The following is a 10,825-nucleotide window of genomic DNA, read 5'->3' as shown; positions in this document are numbered from 1 at the left end:
AAATCCTCATCCTCGGGAAAGGCTGGACACGACCGTTTCCTCCCGCCGCGGTGGGGAGGGGGCCCGGGCACAGGCACACCCGCCCACGGCGCCCCGACATCACCCCCCCCGTCCCCCCCCCCCCGTCCCAGTTAGCAATCCCATCCAGAAACTGGATCTGGCCCTGGCTGGGGCAATAGGAGAGCCAGGGGACAGGCTGGGGGGGGGGGTCTCTCTATCCCCCCCCCAGCCCCCCAGGACCTGCCGGGGGGGTCCTTGGCGTGGGGGGGGGGGCTTCGTGCAGCTTTCCCACGCCAGCAAAGCACCTCTGCCCTTCGACCGTCGCCTTCCCCGTGTGCAGGCGGGAGTCTCCGTCCCCGTCCGGTGCTGTCACGGGTGGGGGGGACTGCGTGGGGGGGGGGGTGGACAGTCCCACAGGGCTCCCCCCCCCCCCCCCAGCTCCTCCTTCCTCTTCCTCACCGTGCCCTTCGCCCTGCTGACACGCAGGGGTTGATAACAAACCGGCGAGTGGCGGCGGCGGGGGCTTTGCTCCCGGTGGCCTTTGGCCCCGCCGTGTCCCCGCCGAGGGCCGGGGTGACATTTTGCCGGGGGGGGGACACGGGACACGCGGGACGGGCTCTCGGGGCTGACTGCGCCGTTCTGCCGGGCACCGAGACCCCCGTGCCGTGTCCGGGGTCACCTCGCTGCCCCCGGGGTCACCTCGGTGCCGTGTCCGCGTATGGAATCCTATGTGTGTGTGTCCCCCCCCGCCCCCGCCCGGTGCACCGGGACGATTCTACAGGGGCTGCAGGGTTTTCGGTCCTATCGGTCCCACCCCCCCCCTACCGGGATCCCGACCGCTCCGGTCGGGTGTTTGATCTCCGGTTTCATTAGCAATAATCAACCCGGGGGGGGTGGGGGGGGTGGGGCTCCCGTAGGCCGGAGAGCGGCACGCGCCGGGGCGGCACCGGTACCGGCACCGGGAGCGGGACCGCGCGCGCTCCGGGCGCCCCCTGGCGGCGGCGGGGGCCGCAGCAGAACAAAGACCGAATCCGGTACCGGCACCGGCGGGGAGCCCCATCACGGGCAGGGGGCCCGAGCCTGGACCCGGTCACAGCGGCGGGCACGGCCGCTGTCCCCACGGGCAGCGGGGATCCCCAGCCCCGAGTCAGCCGGGTGCTGAGCTGCGGCCCTTCCTCCTCCTCCTCCTCCTCCTCCTCTTCCTCCTTCTCCTCCTCCTCCTCCTCCTCTTCCTCCTCCTCCACCTCCTCCTCTTCCTCCTCCTCCTCGCCCGGGTGATGTCACCCTGCTCATCCTGCCGGGGCCCCAGCCCTGAGCAGACCTGACGGGCAGGTTGGGCTGGAGAGGAGGCAAGTGTGTGGGGGGGGAAACACCCAACCCACTCATGGAAAGGCAAAGCGGGAGCAGCTGGAGCTCCCCACCGTGGCTGTCCTCCCCTTCCAGTCCCCCCACGACCTCAGACCATCACCTGCGTGGGCTGCGAGCGAGGGGTTGCAGCAATTCCGGCACAGGAATTTAAAAATCATTAGAGTGAAACAATGCAGCCCTCCCCTCCGGCCACAGAGCATCCGGGGGTGCTGCGGGAGGTCCTTCGGGGTTCCCCGGAAAGGACGGGATCAGGGCTCACCCCCTTATAAAGGAACCCAGACTGGAAGTTGTGAGCTCTAACGTACCTGTAGTTCTCATCTTCCCACTCAGTGCCAGCCGGAGCTCCGACTGCAGCAGAAGCAGCAGTGTTTGCACCTCTCAAAACTAAGCACTGTTGTTAATAAATCACTCCTCTCAAATACAAGCAGGAGGCGGCCTTCTCGGGGGATTTTACCAGACAACAAACACACAAACAACTGTTGGGAGTAAAAAAATATGTTTTTTCCTTTTAATTACATCAGTTATCAAAGAAAAAAGCAGTGGTAACAAAAATACAAAGCTCTGAGGGTTTGTTGTTTTGTTTGTTTTGTAATAAGCTGAGCATCAGTGCAATTGTTTTAATTTAACTTCGGCTCTGAGTCTCTGCTGGCAGAATATGAGTAGGCTTTGCCCAGCACCAGACGGTCACGCAGCAGCTTGAAGAAGGCGTAGTAATTACTGAAGAGGATCAGAGCCAGCGAGATAGTCTGGTGCCACTTCTCTGAAGAAATCAGCGAGTAAAGCTGGTAGAAGATGACGGCTCCTTCCAGCAGAATCAGGATGTTGAGGATTCTCAGTGGTTTGCTGAAAAAGAACTGCAGGAGAGACCACAATAAGGCACCGAGCAAGGCCAGACCCTTCGGGATGTGTTTTTGACAGGACGTGAGGCAGAGGCCAGTGAGGGTTCCTCTGGGTTTCCCCTCTGGAGACACAACATCCACCCGTGAACGGCTCTGCAGGGTCTGCAGGGGCCAGAGTCACCCCCTTGGCAGCACCGACGGGAGACGCGGGACTAATGTGAAACGCTGTACGGAACCCCGCTTGTTCCACCGCCCCGGCACACCCCATGGGCAGCTCTCCTGCTCGCAGAGCCAGCTCAGGCAGTCTGAGGCGTTCAGAAGAGGACCGTGACCCTGCCGAGGCACTTACGCCTCGGTCCCCAGAAAGGAGATGCGATCTTACGTGAAAGCGGAAGTGCGAGACGTCAGAGGGCACCGCCACGTTGTAATGACCCACAGCTTTGTACACATTCTTGCTGTGTTTCACCAACACTCCCTGTGGCCACATGCACTCCTCTGTCCACCTGCAGGAAACAAGCAGAGAGCTCTTATTTCTACCTCTGCAGCTGAAGGGGGGGGGTCTGCTGCCTTCCCATCATCAGCTAGGATAACGAACGAGCTGCTTCCGCAGCGTTGGCCACAGTAGGAAGCTGCCGTCATTTGCAAGGGCAGAGTTTGGCCCACCGAGGCATGTAACAACGGCAGTGACAAACGGCAGTTACCTGTGGCCAGAAGCAGCAGGCACCTTGCCAAAAATCAGATCTGCTTGCTGCACTCAGAAGTGGACGGTACAGATAGTGTCTGTAAGCTGTCAGGTGTGTCAGCCGACAGCTCTGCTTTCATTTTTCTTTCTCTTTGTTTTTTTTAAGCAACAAGAGGAGGAGGAATGATGACTGGAAAGCTGAGCTTCCCATCCAGCCTCTGTTCACGCCAACAGGCATGCCAGCTAAGAGAAAACTCCAGCCCTAGCCCCAGGAGAGAGTTCCTTACTGATGCTGCAGCACGTTGGAGCAGAGAGCTGGATCGACCTTCTGCCAGCAGCCCAGGTGCGCTGCAGCTTTATGGAGCAGGTCACAGTAGCGCGCAGGTAAGAGGTACTGCATCAGGATCACAGACGTGCTGATGGAAACCAGAAGGAAGAGCTCACACGACCAGCGTTTGTCATAGTACTGAGTGTTCTGTGGGGGGACAAGAAGAATGTGTGACAACGTGTTTGGACAACTTCACCCAACAAAGCCATCAAAACACAAAGCACTCAGGCAGGTAAAACGAGGGCTTTTCACGTAGCTATTAATCCCACTTGAAAAAGAAGCGCCCACATAGGATGGCTGCTGTACAACTCCTGAACACACCACAGCGAAACATTTACACTATCATCACCCATCATCAAAACTAGGGAGATAGTTCCTGATGTTCCCCTAGCTCAGCTGACAATGGGCTCAGCCCTCAGGAGAAGGGGACTTGGGCTCATCCCTGAGGTCTGACAGATTTACTACAAGACATTTGTCTCATTATACGACGTATTAGTAACTTAAGTAAAACAGCTAAGAATCCTAATAAAGTCCATCCTCCTTCATACTGCCTCCCTTATTAAAGTCAATCCCCTTGTCCTGGAGCTCTGTCCTCACAGAAGGTCAGTGTGCGAAGGAATGGTCAGCCTGGAGTCCTTCTAGCTTTACGGGGAACCAGAAGGAAGACACCGCTCCCTAACAGATGGATGCACACTCTCATGAACGGTCAGAATACAGGACAATATTGTCCTCTGTTATCTGGAGTTTAAGCAAAGCTAAACCTAGATGGTTTTGCTTCTTACTTTTTCCAAGGCCTCTGTAAATGGGTTTGATACAGCCGCCTGTGCACAGAGATCAGCCCTCTGACTAACTTCTCCCATGTTCCAGTTAAGCAAGAACCAGACCTCCTCCGTAACCCAGTGTCCATCTCCCCACAATCTTCCCCAGCCAGTCCCACACCTGCAGAAGCAGTGTCTCAAGAGCAGTGGTGGCCCTTGCTCACCTTCACAAACCAGACAGGCACGAAGGCCACGTAGTAGGCACTGAGCATGGAGCTCACCAGCACCTCTTTCATCCGCCAGTTAAAGTCCATTTTCAGGTATTCCACCTCATTGCGGATGAGATCTGGGGAGAGGCAGCAGGCGTGAGTGGGCATGGCTTCTATGCCATACATCTGTCGAGTGTGCTGCTTCCAGGTTTCCTTTAGGACAGTCAGGTAGTCTCGGCTCCTGGAGTTCACCTCGCCGGTCTCTCTGGGACCAATGTTGGCCACCTGGGAGAAGAGGCCCGTCTTCCGAAAGTCACAGTTCAGTTGAAGGAAGGGAATGTACATGCCAAACCTGGAGCAGCAAAGTGCAGCAAAGGGGTTACTTTCTTATGAGCTCCCCGTGCAATGCCTTTGCTGGCAGCAGATCAGCATTACGATCGCACGCCCCTCCTAAATGGCATCTAGTACCTATATAAATTCCAGGAAAGAGCTTCACTAATCTGATCTCAAACACAAGCACCAAGTCTCAGATCTTTATGAGATGCTTCCTCCTGCATCTACCAGAGAGAAGGGAGCTATTTCCACTACTTGACTGGAAATAGAACTGGCTTCCTTTTGTTAGTTAGCATGAAGCAGGGAAGCTGTTTGATTTGCTCCACCTGGCAGAGGCACCTAAGAATGAAGGTAAACCGAAGACATGGGTTCTTCGAATACCATGAGAAATGCATACAATCCTCTTCAGAGGACACGAGCAATCTAATAATTAATGCTTACATTAAAGCTGGCATACGGGTAAATGTTAAAGGCATGCCCTGCCACCAAGAAGAAATGTGACACAGCAAGAGGGAAAAGGGTAGTTTAAGTTCTGTTACCAGGTAATCGAGTGCTTATTTACTTTCAGACTTCATTTCAACTGAGCGACACTCACTGCACTGAAGCAACATTAGAAATCACACACAAGTGACAGAAGATACTTACGGGTAACACAGGAACAGGAGATTAAGGAAGGAGTAGGTTCTGAAAAGGTGAATTATTGATCGACACAAACTCCAGCCTGTGCCAGTGAGAACAGCAAACCGAGTGATGACCAGGAAAATAGAGCGTGGCAGGGAGACTTTGCCACTCTGTGAAGCCTGCGGGGAGAAAAGAAAGAGCTGGGCAGAGGAGAGACTAATTCACTCTTCCAACAGGAAGCAAATGGTAAATGAGCAGCACTCGATCTGTAAAATCAAGTTCATATGCATGAAGGAAGAGCTAGTGAAAGGCTCTGTTTGGCTGCCACCAGGAAGGGGAAGCCTTCTCTAGGCTGGAATCTGCACTCTCCAAAACCCAGGGCCTCATTCCTCCAGCTGGAGTGAGGAGAGCTCTCAGAGTTTTTTGTTAAGGTCTGATAGTTATCGGTGTGACCAGGCCCCTCTCCTGGACCTGCTCATCACAGAAAGCTTCTGCAGTCTGCAGAAACCGGCTTATGCTGGTTCCTCCTTGCAGAAAGCTAGGGTAATTAAGAGAACAGGAAAAGAGCCAAATACTGTTCTTCACGAGGAAGAAAGCAGAATTACTACAGGCTAGTTGAGACCGTAATTCAGAAGGAATCACAGAAGGACAGAGAGAGTCACGAGCAATGGTTTGAGGCGCTCATTTCTGTTCTCTGTTCTTCCCATTAGAAACTACGCCTAGGTTTCTGACTTGGACATAGCACAGAGTTCTTCAGAAAAGGACAGAAGAGCTTGGAACTGCAAAAGGGACGCACAGCTTTACATTTCGCCTGAGAGGAAAGAACCGTTCTGAGATCTGCTTGGGGATTTTACCTCCTTCACAATAGCACCGATCAGCCGACGTGCCAGGACGATTGTTGTCACTGTCAGCACGTTGAAGTCGATAAGATGAAAGTTCTGTGGTGACAAAAACAAAATGATTCCACTTTCCATCAGGCAGGAGAAACCCACATTCAACAGAGAATCTCCCAAGTTATTTTCTTCTCCTCAGACTCTCTCTTCCAAGATCAGAAAGAGAATGCCAAGCAGACAGACAGCGCCCAAAATTTGCCAAATAAGAGTCACATAAGCAACCCTGCAGGGCTGTACAGTCACATGTAGGTTGCATCAAACATATATAGAAAACTTTGTCTAACGACCCAAGAGACAGTCTGTGAATATCACCGGACAGCAGCTGTCCTTTGGTGCTTACCAAGGATGTGTGCGAAGGTGGATGGGAGGGTGGGTACCACCACACAGTTTTGTAGATGTTGATATAGTGGACAAACAGAGCAACGAGATGACAGAAGAAGAGCTGAAGTTCGAACAGCACACTCCTCTCCACAGGCAGCTCTGGGATCTTACAGTGCCGGAGGGGGACGACTGTCTGAGTTGCCAAAGGTGGGCTGGAAAGGCCTGTACCTGAACCGCTCCTACCAAGGTAAACCAAAAGCCAGCAGTCACTTCCGTGAGATAAAGACAGCGCTGTCCTCTAGCCCACACACTCAGACTGTAGAAGTCAGTGGTCTAATATTGACTGAGAAACCTAAGCTGACTATCATGATCAACGGCTGCCACAAACCAGAAGTGTCAGCACCCCGAAGATGTCTAGGACGATTGTTACAGGCAGATGTGAGCAGGAATTTGCCCAGCGAAAGCAATATTTGGAACCAGGCCAGTCTACAGCACCAGGTCATTTGATATTAAATCCCTTGTGTTGAGTCAGGTTTAAAAGCTGTGGCTGTGTTTTGCTATTCAAGGGGCAACCAGTGGCCCTCTTAATTAATTGGAAGCTTTTAGGCCTCGAGTTGCTATTTACATTTCTAAGAGTGCTTGAACATGAAATACAGAGCAATTATACACAAGCCCTTTCTCATTCTTCAACTTCTATTCAACTATGGAGGAAAAACAAGTTTAGCCAGAGGTGCATATTCCTGTGTGAGCACGCACACAATCCCAGACAGCAACCCTTTTAATCAAAGGGAAGGGAATTAATATATACTAGATGTATCTCTCCTGATTTGCAATCTCTAAATAACAACAGTCAAAGGAATCTGGGTGTGGGTTTCAAAGGAACTACAGAGCACAAACTCCTATTGAAAATCCCAAAACGAAACCACAAAAGTCTCAGAGTGTGACTGTAGAAAGACTTCTAGCCCAGGGGTGGACACAGGTGGATCAGTCCATGCTTTTTAAAACAGAAGGCTGACAGCCTAAAATAAGGCTATGCGTGAGGGGAAAACTTTAGGAACTCGAGCTGTCTCTCTGAAATCCCCAGATTCCCAAGCTGACAAGACTGATTCAGCCTGTCAGGATTAATAAATCCACCAATAAACTCTGCTCCTGTACACAGAAGAAGAGTTCCTGTCCTGGTCCTCTAGAAAAGGGCTTTAAATGTGAACACAAAGCCTTTTCTGCTTTGAACAGACACACGAGACCTAAGGGTGCTCTTGCAAGAGCAGCAACAAGGCTCTCATATGCATAAAGCACTTTGGGACTCCTCGGCCTGGACCGCCACGTAGGTGATGGGTATCAGAGGATACGACTACAGAGACAAACCACTTGGAGGTAAGCTGGGGCATGGATTTGTACTGCATTACCTACTTGCGATAAGAACCTTTGTGCATGCTCTCACAGCAAAGTATGTACGCGGTGGATTGCTCCACCTTCTGTGGCCTTGCAATAACTTGTTTGAATAACTGTATCCCTATAAATTTCTTGGCCTAGGGCCGTAAGCAGGGAGTATGTTAAGACAGATCTAACATTTTCTTTGCAGAAAGTTCATAAGGCACCTCCTGCTTACGCATTGCTGTCGGTGCTCCGCTTCTTCCTCCTCTCTACCTCAGTCGCAGAAATGCAACCAACCAGCTAGGCTAGAACCTGAAAAAAACCCCGCAGCCTACACATCACCTGACCTAGCTAAACTCTACCCCAGAAATGCCTCACCTGACATAAACTTCAGGGCATAGGAGATGCAACAACCTGAACTCCAGAGTCAGGCCTTGGATAAAAACTTGTCACTATTCTTATTTTCCATTCAATGGTCACTAAAGGCTTTTGAACACTCCTGGAAGTCTGTCGCGGTCTGATAAAGCACTTCACAGTCTCGGGCAAATTAGAAGCCACCTATCCAAATTACAACACGTAGCATGGACACTGCCACATACAGGAAAAGGATTTCAGCTAGACACCGGGAGTTAACAAATCGCTGAGCCACAAGAAAACCAGCAGTGTGTCAGATGGGGAGATACAGGTGGCCTCACAACTGCCTCAGAGAGGAGCGGCAGGCCTGGCTAGATGGGAAGACGTGGAGAGCCGGACATACCTGGTGCGTGAGCGCACACCCGTGACAGAGGAACTCGTGGAATGGCCGGAGCCGCCAGCGGCCCCAGGTTCACAGAGGGGATTTCGGCAGTAGGACGTACGGTTAGGGCCCCGCCTTCCCCCTGCCATAACAACAGAGGGTGCGGAGGGCTGTTCTTGCAGGTGGCTTCTCTGCTGTTCACTGCGTGATTATGTCTTCAGTCCTTAAAACTGAAAGGAAAAGATTTATAATCAAGGCTCATCTGCTCACCACGCCCCTGGTGACCAACGGAACCGATCACTCGCACTGCTAGCTTGCAGCACAAAGGAGGATAATGCAACTTTGTTCAACCCTTTTCTACATCTCCTGTATTTGCCACAGGCTATAGATGCAGCCCCTGATAGCTCCTGACACTCCTAGGACATGCAGCAGCTTGTTGAGGTGCTGTGAATTCACTGAGAGTCTAAAGCCTAAAGTACGCAGGCTTCCATCGGAGCAGGAAGAAGCATTTCATGCCTCTCTCCCAACCCAAGGCAGTTTACAAGGAATTTAATCTGCATCGCTGTGGCGTTATCCCTGTTTTACAGGCAGAGCAATACACTTACTGAGATGCTAAACAATTTGCCCAAAGGATTCAGTAAACTGGGGATGTTACCTAGATCCCCTTTTGCCCAATTTTGTGCTGGAATAAAAGGTTCACAGCTCTTTCAAAGGGACACTGCAAAAGCACACAAACCGGCTTTTTCCTTTTTTGCTCCTTTAAGATGGGAAAAAAAATAACTAGCATTCTTGGGGCATTTGCTGTTGTAGTATGTTTGCGTGGCACAGAGCTCAACGGGATGTTAGCCTAAAGTTAGCTTTTCTAGTGCTTGCTTGCCATGGTGTAAACAATAGTAACAATGCCAAGTTTTTAAAAATCTTCTCTGGATCCTGTTTAACCTTAGGAGAATCTATACAACTTAGAGAAAGGACAGGGTAATAATACACCATTTAGAAGTGAAATCTGAGCTGTGAAGAAACTCGGATCAGGTCATATCAATTGCTTAACATTTCTTTTTCTGATTGTTAATTTCCAATTTGCATCACTTAGCAATTAGCTGGAGTAAAACAAAAATTGCTGAAGGCTTAGAGACTGCTCTTAAACAAGTTTTAAAGCTTATGCTGAGCTCCAGAGTCCTCCAGCAAACTGCCGTACTAGTCCCAGACAATGAGGAACAGGGCTCAGGGGGGCTGCGCCTGGGGCTAGACCCCAGAAAAGCAAAGATACCCCGAGATGGGTGCCATCACACAGGCCAGTGGGGCACAGAGCTGGCTGCAGCGCTGGGGGAACTGGGGGGACACAGAGCAACTGCTGGTGAAGAGGAGAGGCTGTGCACAGGGACCCCCCCAGGACAGAACATGTGGGCTGGGGGGGGGGCACCAGATTGAAAGGACCTTGGGGGGAGGTGAAGACAGCAGGTTTGAGGCCCAGGACACCACGACAAGAGAGTCTGTGAGGGAAAAGTGGTAGGATCAAAGTGTTGGGCCTGGGAAGAAAGCTGGGGAGCCTGGGGGGGCCACACTTGGGAGCAACAGGAGTGCAGTTCAGGGGCTGTAGGAGCTCTGGGAGCTCAGATGGGGGCTCTGAAGGAGCAGTGGAGGCTGTGAGGGCACGGCCCAGGGGCTGTGGGGGTCTACAGAGGCGCAAGCAGGAGCCACGAACATTCCAGGGGCGCAGGCAGAGGCTACAGGGGAGAACTGGGAAATCTGGGGGCACGAGTGGGGACTACAGAGGAGCAGTGGGGAGCACAGGGGCTCTCGGGGAGCAGTAAGGGCTCTGGGGGCACAGGCTGGGGCTGTAAGGGCGTGATGGGGGCTATAAAGGCCCTTGGGGTGCAGGCCAGGGCTGTAGGGGAGCAGTGGGAGCTACAGGAGGGCCGCGGGGGCCGTAGGCTCGCAGGACTCCACCGGGGTACAAGAAACCTGCAGGGGAGCATTAGGGGCTACGGGGGGGGGGCTCCAGGAGCACGCACCGAGGCTGCAGGGAGGACCGGGGCTCTCGGGCAGCCCCGGGACGCCCTGGGGGCTCCGGGCCAGGCCGCGGCCCGGGAGCCGCCCCCCTCACAGCGGCGGCGGCGGGGCGGAGCCAGCTGTGGGCTCTCCAGAGCCCCGCCCGCCGCTCGGCCCCCCCCCCCCTTCCCAATTCCCGCACCCGTCCGCCTCCCCTCCTCCCCGGGTCCCGGGTCCGTCCCGCCGCTCGGTCCCCCCTCACCCATCTCCGGCCGCCGCACAGCCTGCGCCGGGCACAATATGGCGGGCGGGGCCGGCGGCGCGATGGCGGCCGCCAGCGGACAATCCTCCTGCGGGGCGCCGGGTGCGCTCCG

At 53.5% G+C, this 10,825-nt stretch overlaps 1 protein-coding gene across 2 annotated transcripts; it reads right to left on the bottom strand.

The window, feature by feature from the left end:
- Positions 1-1,847: 1,847 nt before the first annotated feature.
- Positions 1,848-10,823, bottom strand: TMEM39B (transmembrane protein 39B). 2 transcript variants are annotated; one of them, XM_052811553.1, is made up of 9 exons: positions 10,714-10,823; positions 8,484-8,692; positions 6,372-6,591; positions 5,993-6,076; positions 5,163-5,317; positions 4,200-4,536; positions 3,177-3,364; positions 2,590-2,710; positions 1,848-2,222 (listed from the first exon to the last, which is right to left on the bottom strand). In XM_052811553.1, exons 2-9 carry the CDS (start codon positions 8,609-8,611, stop codon positions 1,986-1,988), a joined length of 1,470 nt encoding a protein of 489 aa, XP_052667513.1. In that variant the 5' UTR covers positions 8,612-8,692; positions 10,714-10,823; the 3' UTR covers positions 1,848-1,985. The 2 variants fall into 2 exon arrangements, with proteins under 2 accessions (XP_052667513.1, XP_052667514.1); XM_052811554.1 differs by having other exon boundaries at positions 10,654-10,802.
- Positions 10,824-10,825: the final 2 nt, after the last annotated feature.

Source organism: Harpia harpyja, chromosome 16 (assembly GCF_026419915.1).
Source record: "Harpia harpyja isolate bHarHar1 chromosome 16, bHarHar1 primary haplotype, whole genome shotgun sequence".
Lineage (NCBI taxonomy): Eukaryota > Metazoa > Chordata > Aves > Accipitriformes > Accipitridae > Harpia > Harpia harpyja.
Note: the sequence above shows the minus strand (reverse complement) of the source record. Positions and strands in the feature narration are given on the sequence as shown.